Source organism: Euprymna scolopes, chromosome 35, assembly GCF_053919585.1.
Source record: "Euprymna scolopes isolate OS-2025 chromosome 35, ASM5391958v1, whole genome shotgun sequence".
Classification (NCBI taxonomy): Eukaryota; Metazoa; Mollusca; class Cephalopoda; order Sepiida; family Sepiolidae; genus Euprymna; species Euprymna scolopes.
This window is the reverse complement of record NC_136516.1, coordinates 71461741-71487679: the sequence shown is the minus strand read 5'-3', so window position 1 is coordinate 71487679 and position 25939 is coordinate 71461741. Positions and strand designations below refer to the sequence as shown.

Below are 25939 nucleotides of genomic sequence, written 5' to 3'. Positions count from 1 at the left end.
GACCTGCACTCCATTTAAAGAGTTTGGGGAACACATTGTTTTACATAAACTTGTTTTCTACTGGTACTCTTAAATGAGTATTACTTTTTTTCAATACCTGTGACAGCTTGAGTACATATTTATGCCCGTGGAGCATACATCCTCAAGTCTTGGTCATTTTGAATAGGGAAAACCTTGCATTTGTTGAGGTTCATCCTCCTGCCTTTTGGGTGGTGTTTACACCCTTAAGGGCACTAGCTCGACTTCCCACTTAGAGTTGCATCTCCCTGTGGTGGGAAGGCAGCAAATAGCTATTTTCATTTGTCTGCAACAACCGGATGTTATTCTGACCAACTTATCTGGCAGCCATCTACATAAAATTTCATTACTATAGTAACCAAAGTGCTTACTTGAAAATAATTGATGCAACAATGATTTCACTTTAAAAATTTTTAGTGTTTTGGACAGTAAAATGGATTGTCAGAGAAAGTATAACAAGATCTGCTGGCACCACTTTCTTCAAGTTCACTGGTTAAAAAGAGATTTTAATTCCACAAATCTAAACATGTATTTCTGTTACACTAATTAGAGATGTGAAAACTTCTGTAAGGCTATTGAGCAAATCAAACTCTTGCCGAGAACCCATGAAGATGTTTTAGGATTGTGGTGGTCTGCATGAAATCTTCCGCATTTGTTATTGGAAAACTGCAAGTTCATTTCAGAACAGTAGAGTTCTGTCACATCCAGGAAGGTTTGGCCCAGGGACAAAAACTGAAGTTATCTTCATTTACAGTTTGAAGACCAACATGTTAAACAGTCAATGAATTTTGTTAACCACGTTGTAGTCAATAATACTGTTGGTTACTAGACATGCTTATCAAGAGGTCTCTTGAGATCATAGATTGACAGTTTCTAGATGGGCTGCTGCTGACAATTTGGGAGGGGTGGGAAGTCACATTTGAATCGATCAAGCCACAATCAGTATTGGAATTTAGGTTCAGCAGATAACTTCATTCGTATCAGATTCTGTAATCGTTTTTAAACATTTGCATACTTTTCATGTAAAGGTTGAGAAAAATCAAGTTTCTTGCTCCAAATTGTAAATAATGAGCATGGAAAAGAACAAAAGTTATGCGTACAATCTAAAACTAAGCAAACAGGTTATTCACTTACAAAAATAAACTAATTGACAGCATGCACAATTAACAGTGTAGAGTGTGGAATTTAACAGATCGTTACTTAAGATGTTAGTTTTTTTAGCCTGTACAGAAGAAAAAAAAAAAAAGGTCCCATTCAAGTGTTTCTTGAATGGGACCTTTAATTTTTTTTTTCAGATGTGAAAACCTAATCATTTTTCAGTTTGTTACTTTACATCCAAAATTTGCCAAGCAATAAAATTGCACTGAAAAATTTAACATTTCACAAAGTAATAATTTTCATAATTTAATGTTATTTTAAAAACGGCAATGTAAACATTTCAACCTTATTTTTAGGATCATTAAATGAAACCAAATTAACAGGAAAATACTTGAAAAGTAAAAAAAAATTTATGCAACATGTTTAATAGCTTTAATGTAATTGAGAAAATTTCTTAAGTTCTTGCTCCCAAAAGTGGAAAAACTTTTAAGTTTTAAAATCTAGTCATACAAGAATTGGTGAGTAAATAGGGTGGGTGGTTAATACTAGACGATCGGTTTGGTTATTTTTAGTCGACTTCACTGCCTAATATTAAGTTATGATTAATTGAATTTTTCTTTTCACCTTTTCTTTCAGCAACAGAGCCTCAGAAAGGAGATCTACAATCATGTTGAGGATTTAGAACGAAAAGTAGACTTTTTACTTCAACAACTTACTGACAAACAGGATTTAAGTGAACCATACGTTGATCCAGAAATATGGGTTACATTTCAAAGTGAAGAATTTCAACAAGAGATTGATAAATTTCTTCAGAGCCAAAATACATAAAAATAGGTTCTATTTTCACTAATGCAGGATTTTGGCTTTCATTGTGCATAATGATTAATACAAGATTTTAAAATTTTACTTAAACCCATTAAAGTTTAGAGTAGCTTTTTTTTTTTTAACCAAGATCTTTAAATCAAATATTGTTTTGATGTCGAAAACGAAATTAATTTCAGAATAGTTCTATATTTAACATTTTAATTTTAACTTAGTGTGTATGTACAGGGGCAGCCTTAAAATGCTTAAATATATTTTAGTTCATGCAGATATGACATTTTTTGGAGCCAATTCTTTATTGCACATTTTGTATAGTATAGATTTCAAAAGATAAGACTTGTGCCATCAGCTAGAATGGAAACCAAAACAGCTGCATGACATAAGATTAAACCACAAATCTTGGAATTTGTGAGTAACAAAAATGTCAGAGTTTGCATTACTGACAATTTTGTATGCATATTCATTTTGAACATTTTTATTTGTTTAAAAACAAATTTGTGTATAATTAAAAGGTCTTAATTTCAATGTTATGTGACTAGTTTAAGAGTATAAGTTAATTTTCACACATGCATACATTCTTGAATATCCTGTTTTTCTCACCCAAATCCTTATGTCCCTTGAAATGGGGACAAAACGATTACCATTTATTAATTTTAGGTTTTCCTTTCCATATGCATCTTGTGATACATTTAAAAATAGGAATAATTTATCCTATAAAGTATATTCTTGAAGAAGTTGACTAATTTTGCAAACACCAAAGAATCTTTTGCAGATGGTTATGAAAATTTCATCTAGAATTTAAATTCAAGTATTGATCAGAAGATCAATCTACACCAGCAAGGATTCTAATTCTAAGCAAAAAGTTTAAGTCTAAAAAGAAACTTAGAAAGTAAACTTAAAAAAAATTAAAAAATGATACAAGAGAGCTGGCAATTGCAATTCTACCACAACTAATCACACTAGGTTAGTCTTGACTATGTATCACCAAGACCATGTTATAAATTAATACTAGGCAAAGAGCTAAATGCTCAAACTATTGAAGACATTTCAAGAGAAGACATTCAAAATCTAAGCTTCTCCAGTTCGTTCCAAATTTGACCAATTTTGCCAGCAAATCTAAATTTTTCCTCAGAAGAACCTCACATTGGTTCAAAGAGGAAAATTTAAGAATCCAACAAACAGGCACCTCAACAAGTAGTATGAACACAAAACGGGATTAACTTTCAAACTACATTTTTAAAACTTTTGTACATGCCACGTCAAAAGAAATAAAAAACCATTTGCCGATGTTAAAGCAATTTATTTTTGATTTTAAAAAATCCAAGAAATTTTAAGTTAATGAAACGATAAACAAAACGTACAACAGCAGAGAACTGTAACAGTTAAAGGTTCATGAGTTTACAAAATTTACGCTAACAATGAATAAAGGCCAACCTGATTAAGTAAAAAAAAAAAAAAAAAAAAATGAAAGTGACGAGATGATTTCTGTCACAAGTGGATTTCAATGCTGCCAAATAAATTATATATCACAAGACAACATTCCACAATGAGGATGGAATAATTACAAGCTAAACATTCTGTAGATTCTTATGGTAAAGAACTACAAAAAGGTATTATAAAATGAATAAAAAGGTATTAATCTTAGCTGATAACTATAAAAAGCAAATTGAATCATTTAAAAGCTAGAAAGTTTATAATATAGGGTGTCCAAAGTCACTGAAGAGTTGAAAATCAGTCATTTTACAATTAATGATTGTTTTTTTTTTCTCCATTTCAGATATTTTGGAAATTATGAATAAGTATAGCATTGAATACCATATGCGAGTTGTGAAATTGTTTTACACAAATCAAAGGTCAACTGTTTTGACTTAAAGTGCTTATCGACAGCCTTTTCAGGTCAACGATTCAAAACATTGTGCAGATTTGAAGACAAAGGAGCTTTACGATCTGCGAGATGGAAGACCTCAAAAACGTCCTCACAAATGAAAATAGAGGAGCAGCATCCTAAAACATTGATTCAACGACGTCCCACAACTTGGGATATGTCGACGCTCACTACACAATATTCTGCACAGTTTAAAACTTTCCTTATCAAGTCAGCTTGTTCAACACTTGAAGCTGAAAGATTTTCAAACAAGGGTTCAATATGTAGTTCAAATTAAAAACTTGTCTGAAATGATCAATTTCAGACAAAAGTTGGTAAAAAAAATTAAATTTTGGGGCTCTGGAAAAAAAAAAAAAAAAAAAAAAAAAGCAATTTATCAAAAGTAGTCACATCTCAATGTGCAGTAACTGATTATTGGACCATATTCTTTTGAAGATCAAGACAAAAAATGCTATCACTAGAGATCCTAAACTGATTAGACTTCCTGCACCTACGAATTCAAAATAAGCCTGGATTATGGTTCCAACAAGATGGGGGCAACAGCACATATGGCAAGACACCATGGAGCTTCTCAGGCAATGCTCTAGCAACATTATCTCTTGCTATGGAAAGTTCCCCAAACTTGACTAGTCGTGATTTTCTTGTAGGAATATCTTAAGTATGTTAAACCCCAAACTTTGCAAGAATTGAAGGAAAACATCAGGGACAAATAAGGGAGTTAAATCACAATCCAAAGATACTGCAATCATGAAGGTTTTGGAAAAAGCATAAACATGCCAAGTTGAAAATGAGCAACATTTAAAGACATTTTATCAAGATTGGGAATATTTGAAAAATTCAAACAATATCTTAGATTGTTAAATTATAGCAAGATACTAAAATTAAAGAATCTATTAGAGTTCAAAACTCTTCCGTGACTTTTTGGAAACCCTGTATTTAATGCAAAAACAAACCAGGTTCAAAATGGAAAAATTACAGAACAAAAACCTGGTCACTAAAAAGGAAGAAAATCTGTATGGGGTTAAGTAACTTTTAATTTCAAGGATGCTGACATGAATAGTTGAAGATTCTTAAGAATGTCAGAATATGGATAAGTATATTCATGTCAATAATACAAAAACGAGTGCTTCATTTTTTTTTTTTTTTTTAAACAGCTAGTTAAGCAGCCAGAGTGGATTTCTGCCCAAAACATGTATGGAGAGCTGAATTTTGAGTTTAATCAACCTCTTCAATTGTAGGGCCACTGCTTCCCGATGATGGAGCATCAGCACCACCAAAGTTAGGCATACCACCTGGCATGCCACCTGCAGCTTGGTACAGCTTTGTGATGATAGGGTTGCAGACCTTCTCAAGTTCCTTCTGTTGATGTTCAAATTCATCCTTTGAGGCCAGTTGGTTTTGGTCAAGCCAACTGATGACTTCTTGGCATTTGTCTACAATTGTTTTCTTGTCCTCCTCACTGATCTTCTCTTTAACTTTATCATCCTCCACTGTAGATTTTGTGTTGAATGCATAACTTTCAAGAGCATTTTTGGCAGTGACGCGGGAACGCTGCTCATCGTCCTCTTGGCGATACTTATCGGCATCGTTTACCATCCTCTCAATTTCCTCTTTGCTGAGACGTCCTGTAGGGAAGAGAAAAGAGAAGTTATCAGGTTTGACAAAACGGGTAAAATTCTCTTGCACGGAATATCAAACAAAATTAGTTTTGTACTGTCATATCAGATTCAAAATCTATTTTTAAAGCTTACTGGCTGATTTGTTTGCCTTGAAACTCATTGTTAATTTAAAAAGCAATCAAATATTGGAAATTAGAAAAATGAACCTGTTGCAGACTTAAAATTTTATGCCTTTGCTTGTCCTTTGAAAAGATGAATATCATCCAAAAAGAACCTACAAGTTCCATTTTCAGTTTTACAAAATTTAGACAATTGGAAGCAATGCTGGGATAAGCAAAGAAGGCTGGCATTATTTCAGAGCTTTCCTGCTAAGGTTTCAAAAATACTCATGCAAAATCAAGACTTTTTTTAAATATACAATATAGAATAAATGCACCCATAACCTACCTTTGTCATTTGTAATGGTGATTTTGTTTTCTTTGCCTGTGCTCTTATCAGTTGCAGAGACATTGAGAATGCCATTAGCATCAATGTCAAAAGCCACTTCAATTTGTGGTACACCTCTTGGGGCTGGTGGAATTCCAGTGAGCTCAAATTTTCCGAGCAAGTTGTTATCCTTAGTCATCGCCCTTTCACCCTCGTAGACTTGGATCAATACACCAGGTTGGTTATCAGAGTAAGTTGTGAACGTCTGTGTCTGTTTGGTTGGAATGGTTGTGTTTCTTTTGATCAATGAGGTCATCACACCACCAGCAGTTTCAATACCCATTGAGAGAGGGGCCACATCGAGCAGCAACAAATCTTGAACAGCCTTATCCTTTTCTCCAGAAAGGATGGCAGCTTGGACAGCTGGAAAATGACAAAGCAAAAGATTGAAACAAAGTAGAAAGAAAAGACTTCTAAAGTTCACTTAGAATTAAAATTTGCAATTGATTATATAATCTCATCAAGAATTATATAATTGAAATGTATAAAAAATATTCAGGAACTTCTAATACACTTATACGGAAAACAATGCAGAAGAGTGATAAAGGTAAGGTATCACCATTTACTTTGGTACGGAAAAGTCAATATGGCTACACAAAGGTCTAAAGGAGTGACAAGTAGGAGTGTTTTATCACGTGTAATCTTAAGTCTGCATAAAAATTTCAATCACATAAGGCCCCACACAAGATTGTTCCGATATAAGCTTTGACCGAGAGAAGGGAATAGGAATTTCATTTGATGAACTGCAGATTCTACTTAGGCCTTCAGTTTTTTTTTTGTTTTTTTTTTTTAAATCTGAATAAAATACCTGCAGAAATTTCCTAGGGACCAAAGTATATTACGTTTGCAAGAACAGATGCCACATACAAATTCAATACATCTAGGCTAAGCCATATCTTCTGGAAACAAATTCAATGTTTCATAAATGGTTTAAATGGCATCATGAAGAAATTACTTTGCACAGTTCATTCCATCCTTAGGTCATTACTGTGTGTTGCACTTCACAAGTCGCTGGGCTATAAACATTATCAGTCTGAAAATATTAACTTAAAACATGCATCACTAATAGTTCTTATTAGTGTGTGGAGAAAAATAAATGCATATAAACATTACAGAAATGGAACTTTGTGAGAAATATATTCAGTAAATTTACAGTACGCCTTATTGTATTTCTATTTAAACAACATTTGGTCGGGTACAGCTAGTACTTCGAAAACCAAATGTGACAAGATCATTCTAATTATATTTGGTATATATAAGCAAATTAAAATTTTTAATGTTTTTCATATATTGTACTGTTAGTACAATATATCACAATTATATTAGGTACGGGCAAAAATGGAATAGATAGTTTTGAAAGAATTTATAATTTGTAGGTTTCAGATTACTTTTTCATTAATCTTTAAAGTTAATTTCCAAAAGTAAAAAATTTGTACATGCGAGCAAACTAATTTAGCTAAATTTTGAAGTTAAAATTCATTGTAAACATTCTTTGAAAGAATGTTTTCTGGGTCTATCTCAAAGATAGAGTCCCAAGATGGGGGGGGGAAAAAAAAAAAAAAAAAAAAAAAAAAGTTTGAATATAAAAAATAGCTTACTTAGCCCCCAAAAGCTAGAGATTCTTGCTTCGCTCAACCAAAAGAAAGCGAAGTCCTTAGGCTGTCTGAAAATGAGAGGGTTCTCCCAACCGTGAACGTTTGTCAAATTTTATTTTACCATTTACTTTTTCTATGTTCCTGCTTTAAAATCTTATTTTTCAAGATTATATAAAAAAATGTTAAAGTTTCACATTCATGCAATTTGGAAAATATTGCAATCTTACATATAAAAATACGAAACGCGTAAAAAATTTGCAATTTAAATAAACAATGCTTAATTCAATGATAATATCGGTAGTTTGAGATTTGAGTTATATTGAGTTCATTAATACCGACCGAGTATTTTTTTTTTTTGTAATATTCCTGTATAAATTGTTTTTAATTGTTACAATTTACGATGCTTTATTTTCATAAATAAAGCAACGCATTTTTTACTACTGAAAACCATAACTTTAGTATAGTAATAGTATTTTGTTAAACTAAATACATTTCTGTTGCAATATTTTGGAGTAGTAATGGGGTATGATCCCACACAGTCGGACGGTTCTATTTATAAACTATGCTGCTAAGAACTGACGGATCAAATTCACGTTCTGCTACAAACCAATCAGAAACCAGAATTGCTTCATAAATATTAAACCTTTTCTGGAGCATTCTTTCCCGGGTTTCGACACGGTAAGAATATTTTGTTCTGTGGAACTGTCTACTACAAACAAGTCACCTCCCAAGACTTGTGTGTAACAGCGAACCATCTGAAACTGTTCTGAAACTCAAAATGGCATACACTTTTAGAGGTTATGGGCCCAGCGTGCGTCTTTATTTCGATGGATCCGAATCAAAATTCGAATTGTGGCAAGTTAAATTTCTGGGATATCTATGAATCCAAAAGCTACAAAAAGTACTAGAAACAACCTGAAAACAGAAATGACCCAGACTTCATTGAAAAAGAACGCAACTGTCTTTGCGGAATTAATAGTGTTTAGATGACTGAAGTCTATCATTGGTAATGAGAGAAGCCCTGGACGACGGCTACAAAGCATTAAACATATTGAGAGAGCATTATTTATCGAAAGGAAAACCCAAAATTATTTCTTTATACACTGAACTGACCTAATCACAAGAGTTTCCAATGTGGATACAGGACTCAAAATGGCGACTACATTAAAAGTGTAGAGAGCTTTGTTAGCGAACAAACATTTTTATTTTCGTGTACATTTGATGCGTCAACAAGCAATAATAATTTTCTTGTCGATTGCGGGGCCACTGCACATGTGATTACAAAGGAATCTGATTTTATCAATTTTGATCCCAATTTTAAGCCACAAAATTATTTTGTAGAACTAGCTGACGGGGAGCCGAGTCAATGATATCGTTTTGAAAAGAGGCAATGCGAAAATCTCGCTAAAGAACAATAAAGGTGAATTGTGTTTCTGTATTCTAGAAAACGCTCTTCTAATCCCAAAATTTAGCCCCAATAAAACAAAACTGGTATACCCGAATAGAACTGTATTCGACATTAAAGAAAATGGAAGACTATATTATTTAAATAGCGTAGTCCCATCAAAAATCGCCTGCCATGATATAGACATGGCATAAAATTCTTGGGCACTGCAATATTCCTGATATCAGAAAGTTGCCGACTGTAGTTGATGGAATGCAAATACAAACTATCAAAACAAGATACCAAACAAAAAAAAAAAAAATCCTATCAGGCATGAAACATCAGCTCCTAGATCGCCACACCAAAACGGGACGGCTGAACGTGCGTGGCGGACACTTTTTGAAATGGCAAGATGCCTGCTCATTGAATCAAAACTCCATAAAAACCTCTGGACGTATGCACTTATGGTGGCAGCCTATATACGCAACCGGTGTTTTTAACAAAACACTAAAACTCCATATGAATCTTTCTGCGGTAAAAAAACAAATTTAAGCAGAATGCATATATTTGGTTCAACTTACTTCGCATATATAGAGAAAAAGAGTAAATTGAATATTAAAGCCGACAGAGGTATATTTCTTGGATACGATAAAAACAGTCCAGCCAATTTAATATTTTTTCCCGAAAAAAATAAAATGAAAAGAATCCGGTGTGTAAGGTTCACAGACACGTTTAATTGTAAAGACGAAAACCAGTTATATGAAGAGGATGGAATTATATTACCTTAAATAATTAGAACAAACGAAAACAATAAAAATGACGGCGACGAGTGTCCATGATGATGATGATAAAGTAGAGAGATATCCCAAAAGAAATAGATGACCAGATTTTTTTTTTTGTGGTCGACAATATAAAGGATTATCAAATCGACTATTGTTCAATGGTAAATGCGCCAAAAAGCTTCAACAAAGCAATTAATTCAGAACATTGTGATGAATGGAAAATTGCCATGAAAGAAATAGATGCCTTAACCAAAAATGATACCTATACGGTAGTGCCTCTCCCAAGAGATAAACATTTCTACCAGATGGGTCTTAGAAAAAAAAAAAAAAAGCATCAGTACAGTACAGCATCAGGCGTATAGAACAGTACTAAGCAAGATTTGTTGCTGAGGGGTGCTCTCAGATTTATGGTAAAGAATACTTTACGTTTTCGCCGACCACAAACCTAACGGCAATCAGTTTTCCTGCAAGTCGCATCACAATATGACCTAAACATCCATCGAATGGACGTAAAAAATGCTTATTTGAATGCCCCAATAGACTAAAATTTATATTACCCCTACAGAGGGATTTATAATGAAAAATAAAAATAGCGTGTGGCGACTTAACAAGTCATTAATATGGTCTAAAGCAGAGTGATTAGTAAAAACAAGTGAAGCATGGTCCGTCGTGAGTGCACAAAAAAATTTAAGGCATAGTTATTAAGAGTACGAACAGATGAGGGTGAATTTACAGGTCCACCCTTTTGTTTTGGGTTAGTTTTATTTTGTGATCATTTGATACTGAAAATTAAGAAATTTTTTAGTTACGAAGAAATTGAGAATTACCCACTAATTTTAATATTTATATACAAAGTTTATGAAAACAATTGGTAGACCAAACAGTTAAAAATTTCAGTGTTAATTTTAGAATAATTCAAAAGCAAACTTAATTTCAATAAGAATTCATATATTTGAAGTATTAAAATGTACCATCACTGCTAAGCCTCAAGCAAATCAAGAGGATTAAATTAGCAATTATGGAATTGATTTTAGCATGTAGACTCACCACACAGTTAACAGTCAGCTATGAAATGATAACACATGCTAAACACAAATTTAATAAAGGTTTGAAAGTTTGACACTATTTGATAATTTCAAAATTAGATTTCATTTACTTACCAAGTGCAAACTATGAATCAATTTAAGGTAAGCCGGTCGGTTTCTACAGAGTGCACCCCACCCCCATTAATGGCATCAAGATTGAGCAAAGATCCATACATTCAAAGAAACAGTATTTCATTAAAGATTTTTTCCATATGAAGTTTACAATTACAAAGAATTATAATTATGTTGCTGGAAGCTATGAACAATAGCTCACTAAATTATCCCAAATGCAGACATTGCTATGCAGTTCAGAATATTTACTTTTGCCAATGCTTAGTTATCAGCATCTTTGAAAATTTAATTAAATATGCTTATGTAAAATGAAGGTTTTAAACTATGGTGTATAAGATTGCAACCCTACCCAACTTTATGAAAGCAGAAACTACTATTTACACTGAAATGGTCCTTCGTTTTTGTTATCCAATTTGGGATTAAAAAATATTAAAAATGACCCCCCCCCCCGTATAATGGTGCTAGAGAGAAAAGACTTACCTGCACCATATGCAACAGCTTCGTCGGGATTAATGCTTTTATTTAACTCCTTTCCATTAAAAAAGTCTTGCAGGAGTTTCTGAATTTTGGGAATTCGAGTGGATCCACCTACAAGAACAATTTCTTGAATGGCAGATTTATCCAATTTGGCATCTCTCAACGATTTTTCAACGGGCTCCAAGGTGCCTCTGAAGAGATCAGCATTTAATTCTTCAAATCTGGCCCGAGTGATGTTAGTATAAAAATCAATGCCTTCATAAAGCGAGTCAATTTCGATGCTAGCCTGGGTGCTGGATGACAGGGTTCTCTTGGCACGTTCACAGGCTGTTCTTAATCGTCTGACAGCACGTTTGTTTTGAGCAAGATCTTTCTTGTGTTTACGCTTGAACTCTTGGATAAAGTGGTTCACCATACGATTATCAAAATCTTCACCACCAAGATGAGTGTCACCAGCGGTGGACTTGACCTCGAAGATTCCATCTTCAATGGTCAATATGGAGACATCAAAGGTACCACCACCAAGATCATAGATGAGGATGTTCTTTTCACCACCAGACTAGAAAGACAACAATTAGCAACAGTTAGAATCCAATTAAAAGTATAAAGTAAACAAATACAGATTAAAGTAAGGATTAAAACTCACCTTTTTGTCCAAACCATATGCAATAGCAGCAGCTGTTGGTTCGTTAATTATTCTCAAAACATTAAGACCGGCAATTGTACCCGCATCTTTTGTGGCCTGTCGTTGGGAGTCATTGAAGTAGGCAGGGACAGTGACAACAACATTAACGACAGTCTGGAAAAAATAAAAATCACAGAATTACAAATCTGACTTTTACATTCAAACTAATCTGCTTCGGCCAGTTAATCCTTGATAAACAATTCATTTGGTTAAAGGGTTTAAAAACAATCAAATTGAATTTGTAAAAGTTCAAATCAATTCAAACTTGATTTGAAATACTAGTTTTGTACAGATAAAAATTCTAATCAGACTATTTTAGTATTAGTAACACTGACCATTCCAGCATTAGTATTATAGTGGTATTTAAATAGCTTTACTGAGAGCAGGCATTTTCCTGCCTCCTCACCAAAGAGAGCTTAATCTGGGGTGTAGCCATTGAATGCCTAAAGAGCATTCATGGCCGGTATTTACTACTCCCCTTAAAAAAAAAAAAAAATCTTAAATAAATTTTTCATATAGATTTTGCCTTTCTGTAAAAGATGGAAATTTCCATAGTTAACCAGAATGTATGCATTTTGGGACCAGTCCAATGTTTAATTTTGTAAATCCTCTATCTGGCCCAAAATATACCCCTATTTTCCGAGATGCAACCATAAACCGTACTCTACATTAATCCTTGATGTAACTTCCACAGTACCAGGAATCCTGATAAGAAATAACTATATATTCACCAGTTGATAACTGGTCATTTCTATTGTTGTTTTACTGAAAATTCAACTATGTAAAACAAACTAATTTTTTTTACCTTGTTTCCACCGTAACGTTAAAAATGATTACTTCCATAGGTTTTAGCATATGCTGAAAATGAATATCGCATTAAAATTTTCTGCAAATAAATAGTTTTCCTGATATTAAGCAATGTTATTTCTTATGTTATCGCTGGTGGCCATCTCGGTATGCACAAGCACGAGAACATGCGGAAACATGTACCAAGATGGCCACCAGCAATAACAAAATTACATTGCTTAATATCCACAAAGCTACTCATTTGCGGAAAATCTAAATGCAAATTACCGAACCATCTAATTATTTAGATTTCAGTTAAAGGCGCCTGTTTTACAGATAAAAAAAAAAAGAGGTCTTGACAAGGAGTTAAAACTTCAAGTTTCACGATATATTTTATTTAATTGTTAGGTGAAAGTACAGAATAGTTAAAACACTTCCTTCCCCATGTTAAGAATGGGTTTCTAAACATTTCAGCATAAGTGCCTAGTACCTTTTATTTGTTATATATTTGTTTATTTTTTAACACTAAAAACAATTCTACCTTAAGTACAATAACAAAATGTACCTAATAGATAAAATAAAAAAAAGTTTTTAATACAAACTCGTTAATACGTGGACTTAGGCAGCTCAGCGACAGGGTCATAGTGAACTGTTTTCCCTTTAAGCGGATTTGAATTTCTAGGAAAAATTTTTAAAAAATTTCCGCACAATTATCAAATATTTACATATACATGAAAATAATTCTGACACTTTATATGAAAATGGATGATATATGCCGATTTATCTCATCAATTTTGAAATATTCAACTTTGCTCGGTCATAACTGATTTATATTTTTACAACCACAGGAAGCAAAGTCCAGTAGAGATGGCCTATGCTTATATAAGCATGTAAAATTTCAGCCATGTCCAATTAAATTTACCCCTGTGCAAGTGTATCCAAATGTAACATGAAATGGAAAAAAAAAAAAAAAAAAAAAAAAAAAAAGTTTCCCTTTGTGATCTTTACTGTTTTTTCATTTTTAACTTGGACCGCATAAAATAAATTATCACTGGAATGCTTATTTATTCTCTTTCCAGCAATATAATTATTTTTAAAAAATTGACCCACAAAAAGACTTTAAGCACATTGTAATATTGCCGATGTCCACGAAAATCTAGCATACGCTTGTAATGCTACTTTAACTACCTAAAGTCATTTTCAGACAGCTTTCTGGGCTTCCATAGAATCCATGTTTAAACTTTGCTTGTACGAAGCCAGAATCTCTTTTGGGGGCTAGTTATCTGACTATCAAGAAGATAAGCTTTCAACTTTAAAATTTAGCTGAAAATGAGTTTAATGTCACTGAACATTCAGATAATTTTAGGTGTACAAACACTTTCCTTTTGGAAAGGAAGTTTAGGCTTTAAAATCTTTCACATTAAAATCAAGAATTACTCGGGGTGGGAATAAAAAAATAAACCGGCTTTAAAAACTATGTCCCTATTTTTTCACCATTATTGCTCATATTTACATTTTTTTTTTTTTTTAAACTGCAATGTCACAGTAAACATTGTTACAATTTTTAATTAAATGAAATTTTTAAAAACTTGGATATGCACACAAAGTAAAAATGTTAAACTAAAGTTTTGCGTTTCAACTTCCCTATAGGTACATGTTATTCATCCAAGGATTTCACTTGTAAACCATCCTTGTTAATTTCCAAGAGTTTATCAGTTAAATTTTTACTGAGGAACATGTACATTCGTGTAGATAAGGGATTCATTTAAGAAATTTTAGGTTTTTACTAAATTTTTTAAAATGGAGAGAAATAGTTACCTTTCCCAAATAGGCTTCAGCAGTTTCCTTCATTTTGGTCAAGACCATCGAAGAGATTTCCTCTGGAGAGAAAATCTTATTTTCACCTTTAAAGTTGACACTTAATTTGGGTTTCGAAGAATCGTTAATCACTTCAAAGGGCCAATGTTTCATGTCAGTCTGGATGGAGGTCTCATCATATCTTCGGCCAATCAGACGTTTTGCATCTAAAGTTAATTGTAAATTTTAAAAAATATTGGCTTTGTCAGATTTCAATTGGAAATTTTATACAGATTGGTTAATAGCAAATTTTCAGTTTTTATGTACACTAACCAAAGTTATTTAGAAAAAAAAAAATTAATCTGGATTTGTATGTTTTTAAAAATGGGGGAATCAACATTTGTTTTAAATATTCCTTAGTTATGTGATTATGCAAAAATAATTACAGGGATGCACACTTTAATCTCGTGCAGTTGAACTAGTATCAATTTTAGTATTTAAAAATGAAATTACTTACCGAAGATGGTGTTCTCGGGATTCATGGCAACTTGGTTCTTAGCAGCATCTCCAATCAGACGTTCTGTGTCTGTGAATGCTACGTAACTTGGGGTTGTTCGGTTTCCCTGATCGTTAGCGATAATTTCAACCTTGCCATGTTGAAATACACCCACACAGGAGTAGGTGGTTCCAAGATCGATCCCGACCGCTTTAGACATGCTAAAAAATGAAATTTAAAATATTGAGAATTTAATACCAGGGAAAATAGCATCAAGAAGAATTTCCAAGCCTAAATGGGAAAATTTTTTCACCTACATCTAAATGCTTATTTGCAATACAACACACACGCACGCTTGAATACAACAGTTTAAAGTATTTCTAATTCGCATTTATTTTTTTTTTTTAAAGTATCAAATAATCGCCATCAATCATACAGGATTTGTTCCACACGACTTAACCAATGCCTTGCAAGAAAAAAAAAAAAAAAAAAAAAATTTAATGTAAATAAAATTGTGTTCATTACAATATTTTATGTTCATTTTGATTTAAAATGTTTATATTTTTTTTGTATTAATCTAGAAATGTACATCTTGTGGAAGAAAGAAATATCTTTCAGTGTGCGCTATTTGAGTTTTGCTTTGTAATTATTCGAGTTATAGTTATGGTATCTTGGTACTTGCAGTTTAAATAGACATGAAAATATTGCAGAATTTGGCATTTGATACCCCTAACAGAAAACTGAAAATATAAAAACTCGTAATCCCTTTTTAAAGTGGGTTGTTTATTTTCTGTATGGAATATACTTCCAAAATAAACTATTAAAGTTTAAAAAATAGAAAACAGTTTACAAAGTGCCAGTGCGCGTTCAACCAGACTTTTTTTACGTATGAAATCAATTGAATTTTACGAGTGAAATTTTTCAATTTTTAAAATTTAAAAATCTATCAAACTTTCTATTGGTTCAATTTTCACGGTATTTTCAGGGTCAATGTGAAATTTTATGCTCTTTCCAATAAACCGAATATATTTTAGATAAACGTTTTTTAAATTCACCCACCCCCTATTTTGAAAGGTCTTAAAATTTAAATTTACTCCAGTTTTTTTTAGTTTTTTATATCACAAATTGAAGATAAAAGATCAATAAATAAAATATCAAAAATTTAAGTGTTTTTACAAATTTACCTGCAAAGTCCAAAATTTTAAACCACGTTGATTTTTTTTAAATGAAAGCTCATGTTATATCATCAAGTAAATACCGGACGCTCACGTGAGTTTTCTATTTCATTCAAGGTTTTATTTTTTTTTTAGATATTTTTAAATTCACTCGATAAAGTAGAAATAAAATAATCAAGAACTCATTTCATTAACAGAATTTAAAAAAAAAAAAAAAAAAAAAAAAAAAAGTTCGTTTTTTTTTTCAATCCTTGTTTAATGTATTTTATTTAAAAAAGGACATGGAATACAAGTATAAATATGGATAAATTCTTAATGAAAGTACATTGAATAGAATTTTTTTATAGGCAAATGATCAAATTTATATTTTTTATAATTGAAGTAAAATTTCGTTGATTTTACTTAAATCTTTAAAAACCGATTTAAAACAAATATTGCATAATTTTCTATTAAACTAATTTCTTTAAAATTTGGTCTTTGCTCCTTTAATAGGGGAAAAAGGAGGGTTTGAATTAAATTTTTCAAGTAGTTATAAGCTTCAAAACACTATACATTTTTAATGGCCGATTCTGATACACCTAGTTATTAGGTTGGCGCAAAAAAAAAAAAAAAAAAAAAAAAAAAAAAAAAAAAATGCTTTTTGACGTTCAACAAGTTTCCATGATATGAAGAGTGGGCGATCCCTTTTCCATGTAAAAGGGACTTAAAATGAGCACCTACTTTCTGGCAACCTGAGAGAGGGCATTTTTGTGTATTTAGTGGCTAAAAAGTTTTGCTTTTGCCTGGTATTAACCTCCGAACTGTGGGACTATTTTCCATAATGAAATCAACTGAATTTTACAAGTTAAATATTTTTCAATTTGTAAAATTGAAAAAAAAAAAAAAAAAAAAAAAAAAAAAAAAAAAATCTATCAAAATTTTTCTATTGGTTTAATTTTTACGATATTTTCAGGACCCATGTGAGATTTTATGCTTTTTTCCAATAAACCAAATATATTTTAGACAAACGTTTTATTTTAAATTCACCCCCCTCCATTTTTGAAAGGTCTTAAAATTTAAATGAATTTATTTGAAGTTTTATATATCACAAATACAAGATAAAAGATCAATAAAATATTCTAATAAAAAAATTTGGCTGGTTATTTCCAAGATGTTCGGGAGGGGGAAAACCAGCTCCCCATTGTCCAGATTGAATAGCATATATACACACATTTGCCGGTTTGTAAATACGATTATACGGAAATCCAAAATTACAGCCAATCTCTTACTATCATGACTTCATTTTGAAACATCAAAATGAAGTCATGATAGTAAAAGAGGTGGGGGGGTATCAGATCCCCCCTCCCCACGTACATTCCTATTCTGAATGTATCAATTTATCATTTTTTATTTTCTGTTTTTAAATTAAAAATTGTTAGAGATTAAAATGTTACGCAGAAAGTTTCATTCATGCGAGCAAGAAATAAAAATTTTGCGTATAAAAATTGCGAAATCTGAAAATTTTTTGCTATTATAATTGTGAAAACATTAAACGGTAAATTTTCAGATTAGGTACACCTCCACAATTTCTTTAAATGATTTTAAAGGTTTTCGACTGATAAATACGGAAATCGCATTGAAATTTTGCAGAAATAAGTAGTTATCGAGATAGAAAAGTTGTATTATGCATTGTATACTTTGGCGGCATCTACAAATCTACGCGTGTAATAAAGATGGCCGCCAAAGAATACAATGCATAAAACAACTTATATCTCGATAACTACTAATTTCTGTAAAATTTCAATGCGACTTCCGTATTCAGCATAGTCGAAAATCTATAAAAGTCATTTAAAAGAAAATTGTGGAGGTGGACCTAATCTAAAAAATATCGCATTGTATTCTTTGGCGGTCATCTTTATTACGCGCATGCGCGCTATAAACAAATATACTCATCTATGACACTGCACGCGTGTAAAAGAGATGGCCGCCAAAGAATACAATGCATAATACAACTTTTATAGGCACCGCCAAAAATGGCCGAAAAATCAAGTTTTTTTTAAAACGAAATTACATGTAACTTTTTTCCAGAAAGATAAAATCCTGAATTTTATCATATAGAAAGCTGAATAATGTAAAACTTTTTCTATTTTTAATTAAATTTTAAATGTTCAAATTTCCCCAAAAGTTAACAATTGACATTTTTTGTCTTGCACAAAAAGCGTATATAAATATTTAAAGAAAAGAAAAAAAAAAAAAAAAAAGTTTTTTGAAAGAATTAAGCTGGGTTTTTTTTTGGCCGTTGATATTCGCAGCCGGCCGCATCAGCTGACCGGAAGTGACGTCAGACAAATCTTAAGTAAATTCTTGGCTAGAATTGTAAAAATAATTTGTTTTCTTTTGTAATAGAATTTAACAATTTCTTTCATTTGGAGCTGCTTTTTTCTCCCGTTTATTTTTGTTTTCTACAATTAATAAACCAGTTTACAAGTAAAAAATAAGTTGTATTAATTTTTAATTACCAACACAGTGGCGAATTTAATTTTTCTCTCCCATTTTTTATTTTGAGCGGAGAATTTAACATGTCTTTTCATTTTAATTATTTGTTTTAGTTTTTCATTACTAACACAGCGGAGAATTTGGGGTACTCATGCAGAGAACGGCATGGGCGTGGCTTATCACTTGCTCAGTTGCGAAATATTTTTGTTTTTATTAAATAATGTGTTTTTTGGCAAAGTTTATTTTTAATAAAATTAGCGTATTTACTGATATTTTTGAACCGCGATATTACCATTCTTTCATAACACCGATCACTTTAGTCCTGCCTTCTTACACAGGTTTTCGGGTCGATGACAACGAATCTGATAATCAACCCCACAGCAAATTTACCGTTTAGATGGTATTAACCCCTGGAGACTGGCTCTACCTGTCGCCATTTTACAGGCTTCGTTGCCCGCCCGCTAGGTGTATCAGAATTTTAGGCGGAATTTTTGACACCCCCAACAAAAAACTGCGAATAAAATATAAAACTCGTAATTTCTGTTTTTAAAGTGGGTTGTTTATTTTCCTTATGAAATATACTTCAAAAATAAACTATTACAGTCGTTTAAAACATAATAGAAGTATTATTTTTTATTTTTTAAAAACAATGTTTACAAAATGTCTAAGCGCGTTTCTCCGATGTTACAAGCAGCCATTTTTTTACGTATACAAATACATTGATTTTTACGAGTTCACTTTTTAACTTTTAACTTTTTTTAACTTTAAAAAATCGATCTAAATTTTTCTATTAGTTCAATTTTTACGTAATTTTCAGGTTCAATGTGAAATTTTATGCTCTTTTCAATAAAGTGAATATAAATTTCTGGTAAGGTTTTTTTTTTATAATTTTGAGATCAATACCGCCGACTCGACAACTTCCGGTTTCGCCGCCGGCCGGCTGCGAATAGCATTTTAGAATAGCCGCAGCCGGCTGCGAATAGTCACTTCGTTTTTTTTTTAGTCTAAGATTTAGGGTTATTTTTCTATGAGAATATGCAAAATTATAATATAAGTACCTGGATTTCAAATAATTCCACTTATTCATATAGGCAACCCGCAACCAGTTACTTCGCATCGATTTGATCGTGTTTACGTTCCTATTTATGTTTGTAAGTTGATAAAAAAAAAAAAAAAAAAAAAAAAAAAAAAACTACGGAAGACCAAACTTGCACAAAAAAACTTATTTTTCAGTGAGGGAAATTTCAACATATTATTAACGCTGAGGCTAGCCAGCAGCACCAGATGGGTGACCATTTTGATGAGTGGTTGTTAATGTGTATGTGTGGGGGGTTAGGCTCCCAAAAATGGAGGGGGTGTTTAAAGCAGAATAAAAATAAAAATTGACCCAGTCTAGAAAGATTTCTCCTTCATTGAAGGAGGAAGGACTGTAGGGTTTTTTTTTTTTACTACATAAGCAACCCCGAGGCTGGCCAGTACCAGATGGGTGACCATTTTGATGAGTTTGGTTTTTAATGTGTGTGTGTGGGGGGGGGGGGGGGGAATTTAAAGCAGAATAAAAAAACTAAACTACATACGCAACCCTGAGGCTACAAGTGTACGGGCCATACTAAAATAACTATTTAGAAAGCCATTCTTAACATGGGTGTTAAACTATTCTGCACTTTCACCTAATAATTCAATGAAGGTTTAAGCATTTTTTACGGTGCGTATTTTTCGCAGTATAAAAAAAAGTACTGTTTCTAGTTTAAAATTAATTTTTCACTGTAAAGTTTCGTTTATGGCAGACGGACGAACAAATGTAATGTCCGCTATAGTTTCGGTAAAATAAAAATAAACACGTAATAATTTTTATTTACCACCCATAATCTTGTCTCGCAATAAGAGAAGCGTCTCGTTTCTATGCGAGTGTGACCAACCAAAATTGGGTACTACTGTACTGATTCTTGCACCGGTTTTGGCAGTCACGGAGGAGATCCCACAAAATTATTTCAGCGCGTTGGTCCACCGTAGTCGAAAGGCGGCAAACGGTATCAAACGGGATCGAAAAACTGATATTTTTAACACAAAGGGCACAATATTTATCGATTTTTTTTGTATCGATTCTTCAAAGCATTCCCTGTTTAATAATGGTCATGCATGCACTCATGCATTATTCGGCTCGCTAAAAAAAAAAAAAAAAAAAAATTAATTTATCAAAGATTTTAAAATGGCTTTTCTCGTATAAATATTAAATTTTTTTTTTGTTTTGCTTAACTTAAATTAATTTTACTTAACATATTCACTGAATTTCACTTTAAAACTCAAAAGCGGGATAATTAAACACAAAGTTCTGATATTCAGACGTCAAAATAAGGTATGTAAACAATTTTTTTTTTAAATCTATAATCCTGTTCCTTACAACAACGGAATAAGTTTTGTCCAGTTTCAGATGATTATTTTAAGCATATTTGGTACCCTCCCAAAACAAGGGGTTTTGTAAGAAAAAAAAAAAAAAAAAAAAAAAAAAAAAAAAGTAAATATCGTTTATGAAAAATAAGTACACTGTTATAAAGTTCATTCTTAATAATTGCTGAAAATTTCGTATTGATTGGATAATTACCTGATTTTTGGAAGATTTTTAAGACGGTCAGTCAAGTACTTACCTGCATTGAGCGAATTTCTAACAATATTTTAGTTTTTTATTTATAACACCTTTTCCCGAACTTACCGTGTTAAGAGAATCGGGCGCCATTTTGAATTTTTCAATACATCGCCGATGTATTGAAAAATTCAAAATATAGTGTTTACTGTTTAACCGATGTATTACACTGCTTTGAGCGGAATAAACATGTTACATTGAATAAAAACACGAAAATTATATCCAGTTTGGTAGAAAAGTAACATATCTTGCTTTTGATAACATGTTATATTTGTTTTTGAAAATTTTCAAATCTATGTGTACAGTAATACAAACCTGAGCGAGTTTCTAATATTCTATTCAGTTTGTATTTTTAACTTTTCCCAAAATTACCGTGTCAAGAGTCGGCCGCCATTTTTAACTTTCCAATACATCGGTAAACAGTTTTCCGACTTGAATAAACACGTTACATTAACAAAAATATCCAGTTAGGTAGAAAAGTAACTGATCTTACCTTTGATAAGATTTGTTATATTTGTCAATACAAACCCAAATGTTTTATGTATAAAAACAAAAAACTACCCAGTTAGGTAGAAGAGTAACTTATCTTGCCTTTGGTAACATAAGTTCTGATTTGACCACTTTTTCCGCATATGGAAAATAGAAACAATTCATCTACAAACTTTATTTGTGGAAATTTCTGCTTAAAATTAACCAAACATTAAAAAGGATTGGACTTTATCAAAAAAGTACAATTTTTTTTTTTTTTTTTTTAACTTCCGGATCAAATAAGTAGTCCTTAAATTTATGACCCGGAAATGGGTAATCGACATTTAAATGTCAGATTCCAATTTGAGCTCTGATAATGGGATATCAAATCGAAATGTTTACATAAAAATGAACTTCATTGTAAGATTTTTCATGGAATAAACTATATACAAGGTTAATGTACATTTTAATAAGCAACGATCGACCCTTCATTTCCGTTACGAAATGATCTATTAGATCATGTGACCACTTGAGCCAGTATTTTTTTTTTTTTTTTAATGGCCACTGCTTCCTAGCTTTTAGAGCATCGGCTTCGATGTTGTACGCAGTTTGACTTAGGAGCAATTATTTTAACAAGGAAAAATAAGTGTGGCCTAGTTGTGGCTTGAACCTTACGCAATGCGAATTATTTTACGATTTTTTTTTTTTTTTGCCGGAGATATAGGTAATTATTAACAGGATAATTGAAATTTTGGTATTATTATACAAACACCGTGACAGCGTTAGGGTTAGGGGTAGGGTTAATTCGCTGTCACGTTGTTTGTATAGTTTTACCGAAATTTTTAAGTCTATCCTTTATGACGTTTAGAAACTTGACAACTACCATTCAACCTTTATGAAGTCATTAAAAGTGTGCACGGTGTTCGAAAATTTTTAGATGAATTCATAAGATAATTTCGATGTTCCCAATTATAGAATTTACATTCAGAAACAATTTATATTCGTTTTATCTCAAAGGGTTCACCAATGCAATCAGGTGCGCAATCTCAAACGGGGAACATTCTAGATTTTTCCAAATTTTCTAAGACGCATACAAAGTGGTAAACATAACAAAGAAAATTGTAGTGGCCCAAAACGAATGGCGAGTCTTAAGAAAAAAAAAGTGTCTTATTAGATTCAGAGTCTCAAGAAGCATAAATTAAAAAATAAAATCTACTCAACGTCATCCTGGCTAGTCAGTACTGGTTTCAAAGCAAATATACGTTTTTATAAGATATCCCGATATTTTAGTTTGTCAAAATGCCCGCAAATTGTTTAAGATTAGAATTTGAAATTTTCATTTCAAAACAGTTTAATGTTTTTCATGCTAAAATGACTACAAAAGTAATGAATAGAATATTATTTCGGTCGAGAAAAGTTGTAAAAACTGTTACAAAAATCTAACATCTACCTCCATTAACATAGAAAACTACATTAAGAGGATATTTTTAATATTGTTTTTATCGGGGAGGGGGGTCCCTACCGAATTATATATATATATATATATATATATATATATATATATATATAAATAAAATAATCAGTGAAGCAAGAGACGAGCAGAATCTTATTCGAGAATTTTCTCGAACAATTCTAACAATTCATAGGATTAGCGTGAAGTAGCCGACAAAATTCGAAACGGATATGGTGAACTACGACAACTAAAATGTCCTAACGTAAGCGAGAGAGATTGTATTTAATAAAATACGAAACCCTTTTACAGTATCTAAAGAAACTATAAGAGGTATGAATAAAAGGGGGTGGGTGCTCATTACGTTAGTAAAGCCAAATGTTTTTATTTCAACTTCGGGTGTATTTACTTAAATTACAAGTTTTAATTGTTTTACAGACGATTTAAGATATATATAAATATATATATATATAACATAAGAGTTTAATTTGAAGAAAAAGAACTTAAGTAGCAGATTGAAATAAATTAGCAATACGGTTGAGTTGTGCATTGTTGAAATTCTGAAAAGGAATGCGAGCATGTACGCAATAATGGAAAATTAATCGAAAGTACCAGAATACGGCGCTTGTGCATCTATGTTACCGCGTTATTTTTAGTATTTTCAAGTTAAATTTAACGTTTACGGTCCTTTGTTTATTAAACGACTAAATGAAAGTATATAATAGTTAGAAACCCTTTCCCTATGTTAAGAAAGGGTTTCTAAATAACGTTATCTCAGCGCGGTAACAAAAACAAATCTGCCATCTAGAAATAAGAGGAAGGGCATTTTCGGTGATATCTTTAATATACTGGACAATTTTTTTTAGTTTGGAGTGCAATTGAGGTGGAAGGGAGGGGGCTATATTCGCGCCAGATATTCTACAAACAAAGAAAGCTTAATTAAAAACGTTAAATATAAAGTGATATTTTAGGGATCGTACCGAAATAAAGTTGTTTTTACAATTTACAACTGATTTCACCACTTTTCCAATAGTGGAGGAAAAAAAAAAAAACTTTCACCTAACAATTTTATCTACTACAAACGTAAAACTACTAAATTGATACTAAAAACGAAAACAGCACGATCCATGTTTCGCATAAGTATTCTACAAACGTTTGAAGTTGAATATTACTGAACCAGAAATATGCAAGTCATTGATTCTAGCACAAGGTTTCCAGAAATTTCTGAGGAAGACTTCAGTTTCAAATTGGGTGAGTTTCCTTTGGAACGTTCGAGCGAATAAATACAAGACTGCTAGGTTATAAAATTTGCATAATTAAAACAAGTTTAGTTGAACATAATCGAAATTTTAATTACTAGCGATTTCATGAGTAGAGTTGTAATTAGATTACAAGAAAAACCTGAAGATAAGAGTTTTAATATTTAGAATTTAATACGGATTACAAAAGGGCGTAATTGTTTTTAAAACAGCATAAAAAAAAAAAAATAAAATAAAAAAAATTCAGTATATTTTAACACTTTAGGAAGTTAAAATTATTTTTGCATTCGGCTTCGTTAGAATAACCATACAAATGACCTTCGTTTCTTTTTTTTTTCCTAATATTTATCAAGATTCATTATTCGAATACACAAAAGGAATGTTCTGGATGAGATACGAATAACTATCAAGTTTAAGTATCTGGTTAATGTTTTCCTTATTTTTTTTTTTTTAATTTGCACTAATTTTAATTTTGCCTTAAATATCTTTTTTTTTTTTTTTTTTTTTTAAGATATTCATGTACATATATTTATACAAATAGAGAGGTTTAACGAGTTGGAGGGGGGGGGTAATCGTATTCAAAATGTCTGCCCTAGTTAAAATTAGCAGTCCAATGTTGCGATATTTTTTAAAAGAAAATACATGCGATTTTGGTTTAAATTATTAAGAGACAAGATCAAATCAAAGTTGAACCTAAGTAAGAAAAAAAAACAGTATTTATAGAGAAAAAAAATGATTTTTGTGTATACTAACCTTTTTTTCCTCGGAGAAGTCTGGGTTTTTTCGACTCTGTGCACGTGGTAAGGCGCCTGAAAAGACAGTTGCCTGACTGGGCTAGCGTGACGTCATGCACTCGTTTTTTATATCGTCCAATCAGATTGTACAGAATCTTCGAGAAGCGCTGAGTTTAACAACAACAACAAACAACATTTCCTCGTCTAAGCAGCAATTATCACAACAACCATGATCAATAACATTACTTTACTTTTCTCTGTGTGCCTCTCTCTTTCTTTCTCCCATTTCTTTTTTCTTTCCCCCCTCTCTCTCTTATCTTTTTCTCTCCATGTCTCTATCTTTATTATTTTTCTCTTTCCTTCTCGGACTTTCTTTTATTTTAATTTTTTTTCTATTTCTCGAACTTTCCTTTTTCTATTTCTCGAACTCTTGTCAATTTGCGTGTTAAAATAATTTCTACATGTATCTTTTTAATTTTTTCTTCTTCTTCGTTTCTAAATACTAATACCGTTATTTATTTACTGTAATCATCGCTCACACATTTTTATGTATACAAGGATCTCACTGTAAAGTACTTTCTGCTTTACGTACAAAATTTTCTATATCTTTCCAGAAAGGCGAGGATTTTTCCTAAAAAGGAAGAATAAAT

At 31.8% G+C, this 25939-nt stretch overlaps 2 protein-coding genes across 5 annotated transcripts in view; one reads left to right on the top strand and one right to left on the bottom strand.

The window, feature by feature from the left end:
* LOC145259917 (uncharacterized) overlaps positions 1–4986 on the top strand; it is a 39834-nt gene extending 34848 nt beyond the window's left edge. For 2 of the 3 annotated variants that reach the window (XR_013864230.1, XM_080117870.1), the window contains one exon: positions 1753–4986. Coding sequence is in view for 1 of the 3 variants with exons in the window: in XM_080117870.1 (XP_079973996.1) it covers positions 1753–1944 (192 nt within the window). In the remaining 2 variants the exon portion in view is untranslated. The remainder of the gene's footprint in view (positions 1–1752) is intronic. The other variant, XR_013864229.1, reaches the window with a different exon arrangement.
* On the bottom strand, positions 4840–25915 carry LOC145259916 (heat shock cognate 71 kDa protein). Of its 2 annotated transcripts, none has more exons than XM_080117868.1 (7): positions 25309–25915; positions 15109–15308; positions 14613–14818; positions 11970–12122; positions 11327–11882; positions 5890–6291; positions 4840–5448 (listed from the first exon to the last, which is right to left on the bottom strand). In XM_080117868.1, exons 2-7 carry the CDS (start codon positions 15305–15307, stop codon positions 5039–5041), a joined length of 1926 nt encoding a protein of 641 aa, XP_079973994.1. In that variant the 5' UTR covers position 15308; positions 25309–25915; the 3' UTR covers positions 4840–5038. The 2 variants fall into 2 exon arrangements, with proteins under 2 accessions (XP_079973994.1, XP_079973995.1); XM_080117869.1 differs by having other exon boundaries at positions 15109–15310; positions 25312–25465.
* Between the last annotated feature and the right edge of the window lie 24 nt (positions 25916–25939).